The sequence below is a fragment of the Catharus ustulatus genome, chromosome 6 (genome assembly GCF_009819885.2).
Source record: "Catharus ustulatus isolate bCatUst1 chromosome 6, bCatUst1.pri.v2, whole genome shotgun sequence".
NCBI lineage: Eukaryota > Metazoa > Chordata > Aves > Passeriformes > Turdidae > Catharus > Catharus ustulatus.
The window spans coordinates 40164428-40183836 of record NC_046226.1 but is presented as its reverse complement, the minus strand read 5'-3'; the positions used below and the strand labels follow the sequence as shown (position 1 = coordinate 40183836).

Genomic DNA, 19409 nt, shown 5'->3' with positions numbered 1-19409 from the left:
TTCCTTCCAAGCTCCTAAAAACCAGTACTCTGCACAAACAAGTCCATTTATTAACAAAACCGAAACTACCAAAATAAACCCAAAAAGCAACCAAAAGCACCACAACCAACCCACGATTTTATACACATGGAGTGCAAAATGGAGAAACACTATTTGATGTTCCTCATCTATACTTTGCCCATCTTATACTGTAGAGGAATTGGGTTTTCAGAAACACCTTTCCTCCCTCCCCATTGATCTGCATGCATCATGAGCAAATACAGCCAACCAGGAACACCTCCCAGGATTGTAATTCAAGCAGCCCAAGATTTCTCCAGCAGTCAAATCAGCAAAATTAATTTGAAATAGATCAGGTATAGAGACTTGGAGCAGAATTGAATCTTAAGCTGAGATAGCAGTTTGTAAACATAAAAGTACAAAGGGTCACCAATCTCATGGATACTTACTGGAGCTCCAGGGGCTAATCTGGGAAGCTTCTAAAAGACAAAAAATGGTTCTGTACTGATTTGCACTTTCAAAAAAAAGTGAGAATGTGAAGATGCAAACAAGGAGATAGTATATGACTACATGATCATGGAAAGGGATGCAGAGTGTGCTGATTTGGGCTGGTAGAGTTAATTTTCTTCACAGTGGCTGGTATGGGGCTATGTTCTGGATTTGTGCTGTGATGGTAATATAGAGGTGTTTTTGTTACTGCTGAGCAGGGCTCACACAGAGCCAAGGCCGTTTCTGCTTTCCATGCTGCCAGTAGATATTCCAAAGGGATATTCCAGACCCTATGGGATTCATGCTCAGTATATAAAATCCAGGGAAAAGAAGGAAGTGGGAGACTTTTGGAGCAATAACACATGTATTATGTGTAACACAATAACAATTACACATGATAAGGCCCCACTCCCCACAGGAAAACAGTCCTGCTTGGCCACAGGAAACAGTGAATTAAGTCCTTGCTTTGCTTGTGTGTGTGGCTTTTGCTGTCCCTCTTAAACTGTCTTTATCTCAACTCACTGATAACTGGCTTTTACCTTCTGATTCTCTCCCCAGTCCTGCTGCTGGGGAGTGGTGAGTGATTGTGCTGGGCTTGGTGGCTGTCTGGGTTAAACCACAACACAGAGGCAAGGAAAAGCACTGTTTTCACCACTGCCATCCACAGCAATATTATAGGTTGTACCTTGAGAATCCCTCAAATTCACATGCAGTTTTTCTCTTCAAATTAAGGAGATGCAGCCCAAAGAATATAAAGCTGGAAGTTAAGCTGCAGCTCCTTCTGTTGACAGCAGCCACTCTAATCCACCCAGCACTGATGAGCTCTTCTCATTACTCTCTCTCATACCCTGCTCCAGTCTCCTATAAGCCTACTCCTATTCCTTTTTCCTCTGGTTCAGTAGATTCCAATTTAAATTTTATACACCACAGTAACACAGAGGCTTCAGCAGAATAGCCTGTGGTGTGGAACCTTGCTTTCCTTACCCATTGGGGCAGAGGATCATCAAGCATTTAGGAAGCAGCTAATGCTGGACAGCTCTCTGCTTTCCCAATCCTGCTGCTGCCTTTGAGGTAACGCACATGTTCAACTACTCCTGGTGTTTCACCTGTGAATACATCAGAAATGAGCAGTATATCAGTTCAGCTAAGGCCCTACTGAAATCCACTTGGTAGCTGGGGCACACTGGACTCCTCTTTCAATTTTGGTGAGCCACAAAATGCAGAAAATGGAGTAGAGTACATGCAACAAAAGGGTTGAATCCAATTCTGAATCCAGCTGCACAAATCAAGGTGAGGCTATTTGCCAGTTCTGGCACACAGCAAGGTGCATACCAAGCTACAAATCTCACCAAAAGAAAGAGCCTGGAGTTGCACTGCTATTTCTTTCTCACCACTTCTCGTTTCTCCCCATTTCTTATCAGCTTTGAGCTCGTTACAGCATGAACTTATTCCACCCTCTTCCAGTCTCAGGACAGCACATGAGAGAATGTCAAAATCCTGTATTAGGCTTTATTCTTTTATATAAACATTAACATTTTTCAAACAGATTAGTTAAAAATACAGATTTAAACAAGAATTTCTGCAATTGCAATGAGTTATAAAAAACAACAGATTATTTTACAGATTGTTACAAGTGCTTTACAAAGGTGCAGAGTGAAGGCCAGTGGCAGGGGACCAACCTCAAGTGCAAAATGGACACAATACCCTCACCACGGGCATAGCGCTCAGATACACAGCCAAAAAAAACAACAAACAAACCAAAAAACAGACAGACAAAAAAAACCCGAGCCATGTGAACATATGCTCTTGGGATGCTCACTGGGCAAGCAAACATAGACCCCTATGACAGAGAAGACTCATGAGACCAAGCTACCAGGATACTTGAAGTTACATCTCTGAGATCAGCCAGATGTTTTTTTCTTGGAAAATAAGGAACATGTTTTATAACAGTGTATTTCTGTTTCGTCAGACAAAATATTGCTGTAAATCCTAGAATACTTATGGATGCAGATACTTGAAACTTGGGCCACAAATCCAGTGTGGATCTCACAATGCCCAAAGTGAAGAAAGGATACCAGACCCAAGTGTCCTTCTGAAGCAGTTGGCACTCCTCACACAGGAGGGACTTCCATATCCCGTGATCACTGAAATCTTGAGCAAGTACCTTGGAAAGACTTTGGCAAAAGGAAGACGATGCAAGTGGATCTGATTACACCCAATATTCCTGCAGCCCATCATCTGACAGTTGTACAGCCCACAGCTTAACAATGCCCACATATTTCACTAAATGCAGCATGTCCTCTCTCCTTGGTCAATACGCCTTCACACCCACCTTGGAACACATACCACATGCTCCAGATTCTTGGAAGTTTTTGAGATCCTTCCACCACACCCACCTTACCTAGGTACCAGGCCTACCCACCTTTCTTCTATTCCACCCCTAAAGATTAAATCTATGACCCTGATTTGTTTTGAACTAAAGTCCAGCAGTTAGCAAATCAAAGGTAAATTGAGCTGTCCGAGAACCACCATGAGAAAACCGTGATGCATTACATTTTAAAAAATCCACTACTTTATGCCTGACATCTTTTTGATACACGATGTTCCCTACCCAGAGGACCTCCTTGTTAGACAAAGGGCACTACACATTACAGGAATCCTTTTTCCAAAGGAGGGCCAGAATAAAGGGCAGCTCTAGAGATGAAGTCTCATAATAAAGAAATAAAAGCTACTTCTCTTGGAATCATTGTAAAGGGCAGCACATTCAAGAGATTTTATTTATATGAAACCCAGTGAAACCCCTAGAACATCCACACTGACTTCCCTGAGCTCCTCAGATCCAGGTAAACTGGGGACCCTGCAGAAGCCTTTTGAGCTGGGTTACTCTCAACAGAGAGCTTTTGGCAAGTTTCTGCAAATTCCTTTTCATAATCATCAAGAAGAGGATCAATGGGCAAACCCTCAGCATATGCTTAGAGAAGAGAAAGACTCTGAAAGAAAAAGGAGTTGAGGGGCAGGAGGAAAGGTCTTCATTTCTACCGTTTTCAAATGTTTCACGTTATTCCTTTGGGGTATGGGCACTACATCGAAACCAACCCCTCCACCTGATCTATCCCAGCTGCCTCCTGCATAGTCTCATGACAACACTGAAACCCCAGGCTCATCACTCCCTGCATGCCCAGCCCAGGGTTTAGTGCTTTGGAGAGGGGAGGCTGGCTTCTCGTTAGCAAAGGCTGGGAGATGGCATTATGTCAGCATGTCAGCGCCCTGGGAGCATGCAGTCACTCATGCACATCCCAGATTTCTGAGAGCAGGGGTGGGAGTTTCTTGTCCTGCAGCCGAAGGGCAAACACCTGTTCAGAGTGGACACTGCTCAGTGTCCGAAGACTGACCAGCTTCATTAACATCCGTGGAAACATCAAGCGGTCCTGCAGGGGTAAACAGACAGCTGTTAGTGAAGTCACCTAAAACTTCGTCTCAAAAAAAAAAAAAAAATTACCATAACTGATGATATACTGTAATCACAATCCTTATTTCCTCTAGACCCAGCATTCTGCAGGAGGATGCAGCATGACTACTACGCAAGTAGTACAGCACGTCCCAAAACTCCAGACTTCCCATGCTGGCAAAACTACAGGACAGCAGATTGTGACAGCTCATAAACCCTGCATTTACAGCTGCTATCAAAGAGCCCAGAAGGGACAAGCATGACAGTACAGGCAGCAAGAGACCTCTTACAGACAGTACTGCAGGAACTCTGCCTGCATAAACACCAAATCCGCTTGCATCATCACTGGAGATGTTCTGGTCAGGCACTTACATTTGGTCTGTTGATGCAAATGTAAGAATGAAGTGCTTCCACATAGGTGTGCTGCAGCCTCTCCACCAGGGACTGGTCCTGCACATTCGGTCGGTCTGCCAAAAAGCAGGTTAGAAGTAAGCATGTTAGACATAAACAGATTGTCATGGGCAGCTTCACTGGATTTAACATCTGTCTAACCCCACTTCCTCCTATGGTGTCTTCCCAAAACTTCATCTCACATTCACCCAGCACATCTAGGAGATATATCCATGACACTTGGAAGCTGTGTCAGTCGCCTGTAACTGTTCTTTCTCAGTGAAGTCTACTGCACAAAGGGAGTCCAGTCCAACTCCTACAGAGGTGGGAGGTTAGAGAGACCAAGCACATTTACACAGGGCTGTTTGGTCTCATGTTGCTGTCCCAGAAAAAAGGCAAAGCCACCTGTTCGAGAGCAAATGGGAAAGTCTCTCCAGTAGTTCAGCAGTGAGAAAACAGGAACAAAATAAAACAGTCATTAATCAGGTCACAAGACAGAAGAGTAGAGGTGGCTTCTTGGCAAAGCCCTGTCCTGGCCCGGAGGATACTGCCTCTTGACCAGAGTATGGTTGCTTTGTTTGCTTGCCCACTAGATGTCACTCATGCTGTGGGACCTGCATCACACCAGAGGTGCCAAGGACATTATGGGGGCAATAAAATAGCAATTTCTCAATGAGGAAGATAAATACTGGCTGTTTTTTCTGCACACTTTTCCAGCAATGAGGAATTCAATTTCCTCTGGAAGTGGCACCAGAAAATTCAAAATATAATGACTAATATGCTCCCTTTATCACTAGACTCTATACAAGCTTTTCTGCTTGTAACATCCCTTCACTCTACATCCTTTGCCCTCTGACTCACTGCTGCAGCTCTTCAGATCTTCCTGGCTTTTTACCTGCAGAGAAAATGTTGATGGCAATTAAAAGTGCATATTCAGCATCATTAAGCTGTAACTCATTCATTCCCTTTGAGAACTCAAAGATGGGGTTAATGAACTCAAACTGCAGACCTGCAACAAACAGAAGAGAACAAGGTGAGGCAGTAACAATTGTCTCTCCTTTCTACCCCTCCCTTCTATGGAAAAGGCTGCCAGAAATCCACTGCTATACACCAGGGAGTGGGGAGGACAGACAGGCATGGAAAAACCCTTACATTCTGCTCTAATAAATACATCCACTTTACATCCAGTACTGGTGAGCACCAACAACAGTGGCTGAGGAGTCAGATTCTAACTGTAAAATGACACTATTTCTGGGTTTTCCTAAAGCCTTAAATGCCCCACAGCACATTACTGAGCAACAGCTAAAGGAACACATCAGCTAACAGACAAGTCCATTAAAACACCAACAGAAGGTCACAAGCACAACATTTATACTGTCCATTTACACTCTCACAGCATCACCTCCTCCACACTCAGTAGCCTTCACACTTTCAAAGTTTTAATTCCACACATCAGGTTCATCTGAAGTGTGTATGAACTGAAAATATGCAGTTCCAAGAACTCTGAACTATGCCATTTCCTTCAGTTCAAAGAACTGGGAGACCTGAGGCAGAGCCTGACCTAGGCTTACAATCACCTCATTTGATAAATGCAGTCAGACAGAAATGCACTGATATTTATTGCCATAATAGAGACCACTGTCAAATCAGGTCTCTTTGTGCCATGTAATCACACTGAAAACTTCAGTCCTTTCCTCCAAAATAGCATCCCAGTTTCTAATTTCCTGCATTACAACTGCATGAGAGAAGGAGGAACAAAATGGAGGGAATCTTCTGGCTCCCTCCTTTTTGTCTTTCTAATAACCTGAAAAAAAGGCTTCCAGGTAAAGTGTCATAAAGAAAAGTTTTATATAAAAGCCATCTCAAGTATAAATGGTTAAACAGTTACTCAAGGAATAAAATTTAAAAATCAGCTAAAGCACAGCATTTGAAATTACAGACACTTATAGCTCCAAGAAAAATATATTTCAGAGATCACAACACCACAGGCTACCATATAAGATGATAAAATGTCTAAAGCAGTCTCTGGGGATCCTCAGTCCACAGTACAGACTTCACATCAACTGCAATGTAATCATGGTAACGTCATTATGCCAAGTGTCCATCTAGATTAGCAAGTGATACACTTGCAAAGGAGAGAAGACTGTGGTTTGGATTGGTATGATCTGATACAGCTCCATCACCACGTCACATCTCTACAAGCAAGGAATTTCCCACCAACTGCTAGCCCTAGGTGGACACTTACAGCAATATTTTCATGCTTCAAGAGTCCAGATTTTCCCCAAGCAAATTCACACCTAGAAAAATACATTAACCAAGCTGGTACCACACATAAAAAAAAAAGGTTTGTGGGGCTATTGGTTTGGTCTTGTTTTAAACCTCTCACCAGAAACTACTTCCAGCTGCCCACATTAAAAAGGAAAATACATAAGAACACAAGACACTGGGAAGGAAGAAACACCTGTCTAATTCACCACCTGCTTTGGCGAAGTCATCCCGATTATAGCTCAGGTCCTTAAGAAAGGTGATGCTCTCAATCTCTGGATTGTAGCGCCGCGAGGTCTCCAGCAACATCACCTGAAGCCAGAAATAAGACATATTCAATTTGAAAGGAGGAAAAAATGTTACAACATCAATAATTTGCTGACTGTTGAAGCGTCTTTGGGAAAAAAAGAAACCCTACCAAACAAAATCACTCCAGTTTCTCTCAGACTGCTTAAAAATGCCAAGATAAAGTCTGCTGCCATCCTTTGTGGTGTCTGCTTCTGGGAAATGGGAAATTCCTGCTTACCATTACCAAGGCACTTGCCACATTCCCTTCCTGTAAAACCAGGCACAGCAGTATATAACCAGGCATCTTGCCAATATAACCTTGCAAAGCAGTAATGGTCCCATAGCTGAAGTCCTTCAGTCTGACATCCTCAAAAAAGGAATGGAACTAGTTCTCTAGGTGGGTAAACCCAAAATCTTTCATCTCTGCTACTATGTACTGGGGTGGAGTCAAACTCTCACCTCTATGGTAGATGTCTTCAGTAAAGCGATCTGATCTTCCCTGGTAAGCTCCAGGAAGCCAGGTAATTGCTTGGCAAAGTCCACGATCTCTTGCACTGAGATAATTGCAAGTTCTGTGAAGTGTGCAAAACGCTGCTGCCTTGCTTCACGGTTATTCGGATCAGGAATCTGGGGCCATGGCTGTAGGAATGAGAAGAGACAGCAGATATTTGTGAAAGATGGAGCCAAAGATGAGAAATAAGATGAAAAGAACAAGGAAATAAAATAACAACTTCAGAACATCATCCTTTGCTATTCTTTATAGAGCTTTAGCCCACAGATGCAATGTAACTCCATTCTCCCAAATGTTTCACCTAAAATGCAACTCCCCAAACATCACTTTTTTTAATTTTGATTACTCTGGTAGAGTTTTTACCGTCACTTTGAGCCTGTCAGTGAAGGAACGCTGGTTGCACTGCTGCTGAGCGGCCACAAGCTTCTTTATCATGCTCAGCTGTTCCGGCGTCAGCTTGTGGGAAGGGCTTGGCGGATTCGGAGGGTTTGGACGCACCACAACTGTCCGAGCCTGATCGTCTTCCTGCTTCTTCAGTTTCTTCAGTCGGATCTGTTCTTCAGACAGAACATCTAAAGCAGGAATAGCTCACGGTCAATCATAGGAAGATAATGTAAACTACACTAAACACAGGGTAATGTGCTGTGGATGGAGAGGCAGAGATCACAGCTGCCTGTAGCGGGCACAGCAGAGTGTACACAACACAGCTGACAATGGTACTTGTTTCTCCTTCTCCCTCTATTCCCTACTTCACATGGCTCCATTGCCTTTATGTGACAATGTGATTAGAAGAAAGTGCTCACAAAGGCAAAAGCTCCCCTCATGATGCCCTGCAGATCTGAGAAAAACAACAGTGACTTTCCCCATAAAGCAATTTCCTAAAATGTCATATTACAACATGTCATGGTGTATCCACCATATTTTATATTATCCTATTGTTATGTCTTTTCTCAATATTTTTAATTTAACAGTTTGTGTCATTTCACCCTCTTCAAAAGGTCAGACTCAGTCCTGGGTGGAGTTTCAGAGTGAAAGGATATTCTGCTATACAGGCCATCTGCAGCAAACTCCAGGGCAGTAACATACCCCAAGATGAATAATGGAACAGTAACTTCACATGAGCGTACTGAGGACCAGCTGCAGGTCCTTCAGGAATAGGGTTACAAATCTCTTTCAGTTGTTAAGTTAAAAGGGAGATGTTATTTGCATGTAACACTGTAAGGAACAGATCAGCTCTTCTGAGGGCTGATGGGGTCCCTCTGTCAGAGAAAGGGAAGTACATATTTTCTCATAGGCTTGCCAAGCAGTGAAGAGGGATTTAAACTAAAGCCGCCTAGGGACAGGAACCTCAAACCATCCCTCTCCTCTCCCAGTCCAGTTTGATGCCAGGATCAGCAAGAGATGCCCAGAGCCTGGAGAGGATATGCAGGTCAGCAGGAGAGCACCTGAAGAGCAGCACAATGGAATTTCTGCCACTCCATCCAGTAACTCATGCTCATCAGGAACCCAACTTAAATGCCTCTATGCAAATGCACATAGCATAGGGAATAAATAAGAGGAGTTAGAGACATGCACACACCTGCAGGGCTGTGATCATATTGGCATCACAGAGAGAGGCCTGGACTTCAGGAGAGCAGACTCTGGCCTCTTCAGGGATCTGCTTAGTAGAGTACTAGCAGATAAAGTGCTGGAGGGAAGAGGGGGCCAAGAAAGCTGGTTAATACTCAAGGATCACCTCCTCTAAACTCAGGAGCTATGCATCCTTGTCTTTAAATTGGAATAGCATGGATTTGACAGACAGAACACTTGGAAGATAAAAGATTGGTTGGATGGTCACACTCAAGAGTTGTGGCCCATAGCTGCATGTCCAGGTGGAGACCAGGGGTTGGCATTGGGACTGTTGAACACCTTTGTCAGTGATGGGCAGTGGGACAGAGGGCACCCTCAGCAAGGCTGCTGACAGCACCAGGCTGTGTGCTGTGATTGACACTCTGGAAGGAAGGGAAGCAGAAAAGGAACTGATTGGAAAAAAAAGACAACAACTCTGTATCTTCAGGAACAAAGTTAAACAAAGCTTGACCTTAGAAGACTTTAAAAGTTCTGAAAGATTCTTTGGCCATTTTTAAAAATGCACAGATAATACAGAAAAGAAAAAAGGAGGCTGTAATAAAGTGGGGCTTAGTCTCTCCTGCCATGCCCACAGCAAGAGGACAAGAAGAAATGGTTTTAAACTGAGACAGGGGAGATTCAGATTAGGTATTAAAAATTTTTTCCTTGTTAGGGCATGCACTGGAACAAGTTGCCCTGGGAGGTGATGGAGTCACCATCCCTGGAGGTGTTTAAAGGGCACCTGAATCTGTGCTTGGTGATATAGTTTAGTGGTTTAAGGGTTACAGCAGTACTGCTGGGTAGACATTTGGACTTGATGACCTTAAAAGATCTCTTCCAGCCTTGATGATTCTATGATTCTATAGCTGCTACACAGAAAAGCAGGCCCTTAAACTGAACAAGTATATATAACTGCACTTCTTAACAGAATCATGTTAAACAAAGAAAAGAACTGGAAAGCTACTGCAAGACAGCATTCTTGGGATTGCAAGGATAGACAAAGAATGTAACAGTCAAGCTGAGAGTAACCTTTATCCCTGACATCCAACAGGGAGGATGTGTGCACAGATACATGCACCACACACAAAATTTACAATTCTAACAGTAAAGGCATTCAGTACAATTACCAAAATAAGGGAGATCCATAAGATTAGAGAATGCTACTTACAGTGTCAGTTTAAGGAGGGAAGTAACTGATCCAAGTGATTACAGTCCCTCATCTTAGGACTCTGATTCTTAAAAATTTTTTTATCTGGTAACATGTTACTAGGATATTAATGAATCTTGAAAACTGCTTATGTGCAACCCCTTACACCATGCTAAATTCAAAGCAATCTAACTCACTTGGTTTGTCAGGAAGGAATTATTTAACCTCATGGTTCACACTGGCTTAAGAACAATAAACTGGCCATGAATAACTTCAGTCTGGGAATTAGAAGAATGTTTCCAGCAATTACTAGGGGGGAAGTTCTGGAATGACCTTCCAAGTAAAACAGCTGGAGGAAAAAGCCCTCAGTTTCTGTCAAAACTAACAAGGCAAATTTGCAGTGGGGATTACAGCGTCAATAAGAATTGCCAAGTTCTTGATAATAACACCAAGATTCCTTTTGACCTAATTTTCCTGAGCTGTCCTCAACACAAAACAATAGCTAAATGTAGAAATATAGTGAGTCTCTCTGTACCTACCTGCAACAAAAGAGAAGGAAAGTGAACCAGTGTCTTACTGCATTGCTTTTCAAATACATCTGTTTTGTAGCTCTTGGGACCAGGGCAATGGGGTAAAGAGAGCACACGTAATGCTGATACCAACCAGTGAGACAAAGATACTGATGTGCTGTTTCACACTGAAAAACTGAACAGCATGTCTCCTAGCTCAGTGGGACTTAATGTTTGCAAAATTATGCTGTAAGATGTTTATGAAACACCCGCTGCTCCTAGCTGTTCTGGGTGCTGGATGTCAGAAAAGAAGACTTCACACAGATCTAACATTAATAGAACATTCATTCGGTCAATCTTGACGAGCAAAGGGATGAAACCTGGATACCTTGGCCAAGGAGGGCTGTTCCTAATATGCAAGCAGAAATACTGGTGAATATTCAAAAACAGCAGCCTTATGGCTTGCGTGAAAAAAATAGCAGAGATTGCTAAAAGGAGCAATGAGATCAGCTCATGCACAAACACAGCTGCAGTACTGTGGTGCTGCCCTTGACCTCTTTTGCAAGCTCACAGTAGGAAGGAAAGTGCCTGCTGTTCAGGGAGCACGGTGACCAACCTTACAGTCCTGGTCACAAGCCTGACGTTAGTGACACACTTTACAGCACCCTGATGAACATGTGAGTCTTTCTTCTGCTGGTACATTCCACGAGTTCTTACAAGGAATAAAGCAGGGCTGGGGTTCTCAGCACACACTAACAGCCTCACCTTCCCACAAGATCCTTGCTGTGTCTCAGTGACTTTCCACACACATTCCAACATCCAGCCTGTATGGCTTCCACATCCCCCCTCCCCAAGCACTCGCACGGCACCCTGCCTTACAGCCATGATCCCCAGAGCCCTCGTGTCCCATGCCAGCCCCTGGTGGCTGCACTCACACTGCTCGCGCATGCCGGCCTCCTGGCACTTGCGCAGCCGGCACTCCTGGCACTTGCGGCGCATGTACATGTCCATCTCGCACTTGCCACCGTTCTTGCAGACGTACTGCGCGCCCTTGATGACGCTGCGGCGGAAGAAGCCCTTGCAGCCCTCGCAGCTCAGCACGTTGTAGTGGAAGCCGGAGGCCTTGTCCCCGCACACGCTGCACACTTCATTTCCCAGCATCTTAGGGGCTGGGCCCTTCTTCCGCTTCAAGGGGGGATTTTCTACCAAAACGAATGATAGCGAAGGGAAAAAAAAAAAAAAACAAAACACAAGAAAAGAAAACCCACAGACATGAAGGAAATGTGGTGTTTGCAGCTGACTTCCCCATTCCTGACCAACATCCTCACCCAAACCCACAATTTCCCAAGCACATGGATGAAGACAGCAAGTCTCCTTTTTCACGCACACCCCTTCTGGGCAAGCAAGTCTTCTGTTACAAACTTACTGACACAATCCACAAGGTTTCACCTCAACTATATAAACAAGTATAGCTTCACACTTGTTCACCTCCAAAATGGAGTAAAAGAAGTAAAACATGCTCAGGCCAAGTGCTCTTGTGTACTTTCCCATTACAGTTAAGTTAACAATGTGAGAAAGACCTACAAAAGAGTTGAGTTGAAATCTAAGATTGTGCAGAAAGTAAATTTCTTCAGAATTCACCTCCATTTCTCTTACTTCTGTTCTCTGCCACATATATGCACAAAAATAAGGAAAAATGTTTTCTCAATTCAATAGTGACAGAAAGCCAGTGCTGAAATTGTGACCCTACAAAAATCAGACTGAGCAGACAATCCTTGTAACTGAAACACTTGGGGAAACCTGAGACAGAAGACAGCAGCTCGTGGAGTTAGCTGCAATGAGCTAACTCAGCAGTACACTTCACAAGCTCTCCAAGCCTTTGGAATCCTAAAATTATAATTTCCTCTTCTAGAAGAGCACTCCCCACTCCCAAAACACTGTCATAGTGCCAGTTTCTTAACTAAAGCTTGTTGTTCTATTCAAACACAGGGCCTTCACTACTGCTTCACAAATCAGATGGTCTTGTGCAGCAGCTCCCGGTTCTTTCTACATCATTCAGATAGATTTTAATCTTATCAATGGCTCTGCATTTTGAAAACATCTCTGGTCTTCTCCAACACACCTTGCCTTATGCACTCCAGTCAAATTCTTGCTGATATCATGTGCAATGTGTGCATCCCCTCCCTATTAGCCCTCTTTTCCATCCTCTTTTCCATTTAATTCTAGCTATGTTGACATCTGATATTCTACACAGCTCATAGTGCAGGTATTTTTCTGCATGTCAGCCATTATAAAGATTAAAACCAGCATGTCTTGATAAATCTCTATATTTTGTTTAGATATACCTGGAAAGCCTTTACACTGGAGTTAATGCTTAGTTTGAAGAACAAGGCTACTGCATTTCTTGATCCACATCAGGGTTACAGTTGCGTGCGTCATTTCTGTACTTACTGTTCCAATACTTCTATTCTTATTTATGTTTACATTTATTATTCTGCTCAAAACTGCTAACCAGTTTTAGGTCAGTCTGAGATACTATTTTTGCTACTCAACACAAATTTTCAGCCATAAGTATTTTGGTGTTAATTTTCAATCCCACTGACTTGACAGAGGCCTGGAGGTCACTCATTTTGGCTTGCATTCCTCATTGCAGACTGGACAGCAAGAAAACGTCATCAGAAAGGTTAAATTTCTGATAATCTCCTCTCTTGTTCCACTACATTTCTCTTCACACAATATATTACCATGTAAAAATTATGCAATGCCTACAGTTATTCCAGATTACTTAGTATAAACACATGTAATGACAGACTAACTGGCATAACAACTTTGCTGAATCCTCGAGTGATGTTCATATGCTTCTGAGGAACAGCAGAGTAATCCAGTGACTTCCACAGACAAATCTGTCCACCTTTTGGACATCTTAGTTGTCTTTCAGACATTATATAAACTTCTCTTTTATTCTCTTAATATCTCCTCTATGACTGCTTTATCAAGACAGATAGGCTTATTCTTTGATCTATGCAAATTATTTTCCACCTCTGAGCATGAAGCATTTTAGTTATATAGATGATTATTGTTATTTTCTGTAGTCAAAGATAACACAGAAATAATATAAGATGTATAAAGAAAGCATGAATGCCACCTCTGAACCTTTAACTCTCATTAGGGCTCTCCTTCCTTGGTAGATACCCTATTAAATATTTTCCACATTTTGTGTCTTTTTTCCTTACATTTTCATAAGGAAACAATCTATCAATCACTTTCTTTTCAAGTCCTCACACCCCTTTTAAGAGCTTTTATTGGGTAGTCCCACACCACCTTTTAACTACTCTCTTTGAGTCCTCATTCAATGTTCAGATTATCTCTTCATTTTATATCAAGATTTCCCATTGCCTCACTGCTGAGCAAATACATGAATTTGTCATATTTTCATTAAGATGATGACTCTATGCACTTACGCTTTCCTTTTTTTTCCTGTTATACTGTCTTCTTACAGTTTGGTAGTGTAGGACTGTGGCCATAAGCAGCAGCTTTAACTACGGAATCTCAGCTCTATGTCTGACACTCTCCACCCTCAGATAACGTAAGAAATACATGGAGAAACTCCTACAGTCTTCCCATTGTATGAATCTGCAAAACCCTATCATCTCTTCGCACCACCTACCCTCGTTGGATTGTCACCTGCAGTAGAGCTTTATTGTTCAGCAGCTTTTGATAAGGCTAAAAAAAATTAATTTATATTACTGCCATGGACCTAGCCTCTAGAAGGTCAAATAAGCAAAATATTCAATGCATTTATCACTTAGATAAACTGAATCTTCAGTTATGAGTAACTGACTCTATTCTTAGACATCAACTCTGAGTGCCTCGAGCACAGTAGAACTTGTCCTAAAATTTTGCCCAGTATCAATTCCACTTGTGCTGAAAGAATGGATAGCCTTTATCATACATGGATTTAGTGAGAATTTTTGCATACCTGCATGCTCAGGGGGGTTCTCTGAGCCAGGGAAGAGCGGAAGCCCTTCCTCCTCCATCTCAAATACACTTGCCACCCTCTTCCCATGATCCTGTGTGCTGAGTTGAGTGGGACCCATGGAGGCCACACAGGAAGGGCTCGCTATAATCTCATCGCTGCAGCATTGTTTCTGCCAAACAAGGGGCCACGGGCATCTATCTTCAAAGTCCTTAGTTTCTCTGTCTATTGAAAGTCAGGAAGTACCTGTGGAAAAAACAAACATGCAAAAGAGGCAAGAGTTCAACTACCGAGAACTATTGACTTCCAAAATCTATTACAAGCTGTATAACAAGCAAGCTTTGAGGTTTCATTTCCGTAATTAGCTTTTTTTTTAATCAATGTTTATCCTCTTGAAACAATATTTTAACAAACTGTGGTAAAAGGTACAAGACTAGCATATCCAGGTGCAAAACTATTCTTTCATTGCCAACAGACTTATGAAAGCAAGACAAGTCTTCATCACCGCTAACACTACCAGTGCACTTCATCCCTGATTACTCCAAGTGTGTAAGAGGGAAATTCCTGGCATTATAACCAGTGGCCTTTGTTAAAGCTTCCAGTAACAAACAGCTCAGTGCTGCCAGCTGCTCTAAATTTTGGTGCATGTATTGCAGAGCATATAGAAAATGGGAAAAGAGAGTTTTCATAATTATTTAGCACACTACAAAAGATCAAATTTCCCTCTTACTATCAGCAGCCAAAGATCATGACAAAGGCTGATGATGCATCAAAGATAAGGATGACAAATCCTCCCCTCACCTACAGGAAGAAATTGAAAGCCAGCATCCTCCCTATGGGAAACGGCCATGATGCCATTCTCAGGAAATGGATTCACCACCAACCTTCTGAGATTCTTTTTTGGAACCTATAAACCTATAAACCATACTGGAAAAAAAATTTCATTATACAGCCCTGGATCCACTACAGAATCTGAAACTAGAAAGCAAATCCAACCACTTTTGCCAAAAAGTACCCCCAGCACAGCAGAGGACCCTACTCTTTGACCACACAGATTCAGTGAAACTGATGCAAATTGCTAATGTAAACACCCCTAAGCTGATTGAAGGTCAGTTGATCTTAACCCAGTGATTTACCAGTGCAAGCTAAAGAGATTAACTGATTTAAAAAGCAACTACGTGAAAGGCCTGTACCAGGTTTGAGTGATTGAGTTCAGGACTGGAAGCCTGTCATTCCCTGAAAGACAGGAGGTGACAGAAAGCTCTGAAGCAGCCCAGACTGAGCATCAGACAAGCCCAGACAAGAGCATCAGGCAAGCAGGGGCATTCTTCACATACTGCAGTGCTGACAATGAGGAGGCAGAGAACCACTGTCCCAGGTCCCTTCTTTCCTCCTTAATATTTGGACCAGACCACAGAACTTTTCTCAAAATGTCAAAAACAAAGATGAAAGCAATGCTTCCACAAATGAACCCCCTCCCAAACCTCTGAAACAGGCATTAAGTACAAAAGCAAGACACACTGTCAGCCTGCTGAGCTCCTGTCATCTCCAATTACACTGTGGATGCAGGTGTTAAAACCCACAGGGCACATTAATTCACGTGACATTTGTAAACACAGCCTCAGACTGCATTAAGAATTCAGAGCTCCCTTCCCTGAGGGAGCTGGAAAAACAGACTATCTAGGATAAAAGCAGTGACAGCAAATATGAAACTTAAACCTACAGACAGAAAGAAGTCCTACTATGGGAGAGTGCAACCTAACCGATGTGGTTCGCAGCCAGTTGGAAGAAACTCAAGATCCTCAAAGAAACAATGTGGCTACCACAATCAACTTTTTTTTTTTTTTTTTTTTAAAGTCTCCCCAGGAAATCCTGCAGAATCTAAAAACCTTGTGGAAGCTGCATAGAGCATCAGAAGGTGATGGGAACTTTAATAAATCCAAACCCAACTTGTATTCCTAGTCCTATGCAAGTTCCTCACTGATGCTGACACAGATGTGTCTGGACATGTTTGGGCATGAAACAAGAAAGCTAAGAGTAAGCCTCTGCATCTCCACATTCCTTTAAACCATGCAAAAGACTCAAAGATTAATTATTGTGCAGAATGAGTCACCAGCAGTGCTATTGCAGCAATTTTTCAAATGAAGGGTTTGATCACCCATCTGAGGGACTGAGAGATAGTGCTCAGGCCCAGGCCTTCATTTCAGTGACCCATTCTTAGTGTATCCAAGCTACAACTGAAACTTACTCCAGAAAACAAGAGGAGGTAAGGTCTGATAAGATTTCAAAACTGTCTGATCTGCGCAACAACTGACACTGCAAGAGTGAAACTTGCTGTCAGCAAGACATCTGGAGCCCAGAGGGGAGTGCCTGAGAGACTGCAAGCTACCAAGAGGGAGGGGAATATAAATCCATGTGCACATCCAGGACACAGCAAGAGAGAAGCCACTATCTGTGCTGTAGAACTACTCAATGTGTTCCTGCTTCATGCACCAGCCTCCAACCTTCCCTAAACAGAATGGGCCAGAGAGAAAAGATTACTTGCCTTCTCCACCCCTAAGACAGAGCATTTTTACTTCTGTAGGTGCAATAACAGTTGCAGGCTGCGGAAAACTAACCTAACCACAAACAGCAGCACTCTGGTGCTATGTAAAGAAGCCTACTGAGCATTTTCCTCACATGCACACAAGTGAGAGGTTGTATTACAAGGCTTGAGGCTTAGTTTTCACAGAAATGCATGAGGATTGTTTTTACACGACTAAAAATCTTGCCGAGTTTTGTACTAATAATCATGTTATTAGAGATTCACACCTTCCAATCTGCATGCCACTTCAACTGAAAATGCAGAAAGCTGATGCAAGCTGTAACTGCAAGAGAGAACACTGTCTTCTTGACACAGTCTGCTGTGCTGCCTCCCGCTGTCTCAACTCCTTCAGTTTTAGAAACCAGGACTGGCCATGTGACAAAAGATGAAGCAATCACTTCTCTCAAATGCAGCATCTTGAAGAGAATAACCTGATGAGCAGACATACTCCAGTGAGGAAACATGTAGAGATGAAAGGCTGAGGGAAACAAATTTCTGCCAGCCCTTGCCACCCATGTGCTAAATATGACACTAAACACTTCTGAAATGTGTTGCCACCAGCTTCCCCAACTCAATTTCTTCCATCTCCCCTTCTTTTCTGAGAAAACAAAACAACTCGGATACTGCTGGCCTCCAGGTCAGCACTCCTACAACAAAGTACGTTTTTTTCAGAGAGTAAAGATGGCAGCTCTGGTTCTTGCACCTCATGCTAAATGCCAGAAACATTCATCACTTCCTCCAGCAACAATTTCATCCCATTCCCTCAGCTGAATCCTCTTACAAGCCAGCTGAAGCACATACACATTCTTCTGGAAGACTTTGATCTGACCCCTTATCAATACACTAAGCTACAGAATATACCAAACTATTGTCCCACCTTCACTGAGAACAAGTAAAGGAGATACTATTGGGCAGCACAGAATATATAGAAACCAAGTGAACCAAATGCAGTTACTATTACACTTCTGCTACAGAGTGCTGTCTTCTCCCTGGTATTCTTAGTTTGGAACTTCCATGAAGGGTTTAAGGATCAGGAACCAGACCAAATGCAAGCCCATCTCTGAAGGAATTGTACTGTGTAACACATGAATAAGCAGAGGAACAGTACAACAAGCCCTTTGCCTCCAAATAAAGGATGGCCAGAGGAAAGAATAACTTTTTAGAAAGTTTGTTCAAGTCTCTGTGATCCTTCAAAACAGGATTTACTCATCACAGTCCTGGCCCTGTAAATTACAATATCCTACAGTTTCTGCCAAGACAAACATATATAGCTATGTTTCAGCTCTGTAATGAATCACAAGCAGGCATTCTGCAGCGTGTCAGCATCAGCAAAAGAGACCTCATCTTTGTATGCATATGCTAACATGACTGCGCTCACTGTGTGTCAACAGGACAGCACCTCTCTGCATGGGCCTTGACAGGCTGTTGATCAACAAATACATCTGACAGGAAGGGCTATCTTTCAGAGGTAACTAACACAGGGATATAATTTGGCTTCTAAGCATGCTCTGACATGCAGCAGAGATTGACATTGGCTGCTAGCATTTGTTTCTGAAAGCTAGGTCCACGGCAGTGCATAATGACCTCTACTGAAACCTAAATGCACAACTCACACAGTGATAATGCAATCTTGGGTGTCAGATGCTGGCTGCAGACCTAAATGGACAAGAAAAAAACAAAAAAAAAACCCCTCACCAGTTAGGCTGAGATTTCACAGGACTCTACAGCAGCAGCAGAGAACTAAACCTCTTGAGAGGCACCATTACTCCAACACTCTCATACAGAATAACCATATTTTGTGACCTAATGCTTTTCCTATGCTGTGTCTGGTATAGCAGCCAGAGTATTTTCATAAATCTTCCCTAGGATCTTGGTAGTACCTTGTAGGTGTTTAGAGGAACAAAGATTATTCCCAGCTCATGTTGGCTCATTCTTCTCCCTTCCCTCTACATCATCACATTTCTCAAGAAATGCTGAAACAGAGCAGGTCTATGAGTGAGGCAGAAGTATACATATGACACGTTTCTATTAGGAAAAGGTTGAAAAAGACACCTTGTACCTTCCAAGACAGAAAATGCAGCTGTCACTTTGAAAATTAAGTCATATTTCATGTGAAAACTGTCAAAATTCATGTGGAAAAATAACTTCCGATTGACAATGGGAGAGACAAATCATAAAAATGCAAAATGTGAAAAGC

At 42.7% G+C, this 19409-nt stretch overlaps 1 protein-coding gene across 4 annotated transcripts in view; it reads right to left on the bottom strand.

The window, feature by feature from the left end:
- Window positions 1-1975: 1975 nt before the first annotated feature.
- NR1H3 (nuclear receptor subfamily 1 group H member 3) overlaps window positions 1976-19409 on the bottom strand; it is a 30683-nt gene continuing 13249 nt past the window's right edge. For 3 of the 4 annotated variants that reach the window (XM_033063810.2, XM_033063812.2, XM_033063814.2), the window contains exons 2-9: window positions 14632-14874; window positions 11588-11854; window positions 7752-7960; window positions 7337-7516; window positions 6802-6901; window positions 5220-5333; window positions 4307-4401; window positions 1976-3914 (exon numbers count right to left, since the gene is read on the bottom strand). In XM_033063810.2, coding sequence (XP_032919701.1) covers window positions 3768-3914; window positions 4307-4401; window positions 5220-5333; window positions 6802-6901; window positions 7337-7516; window positions 7752-7960; window positions 11588-11854; window positions 14632-14749 — 1230 coding nt within the window. In that variant the 5' untranslated portion in view covers window positions 14750-14874 and the 3' untranslated portion in view covers window positions 1976-3767. Of the gene's footprint in view, window positions 3915-4306; window positions 4402-5219; window positions 5334-6801; window positions 6902-7336; window positions 7517-7751; window positions 7961-11587; window positions 11855-14631; window positions 14875-15429; window positions 15540-19409 lie in introns of those variants that run through there. The other variant, XM_033063811.2, reaches the window with a different exon arrangement.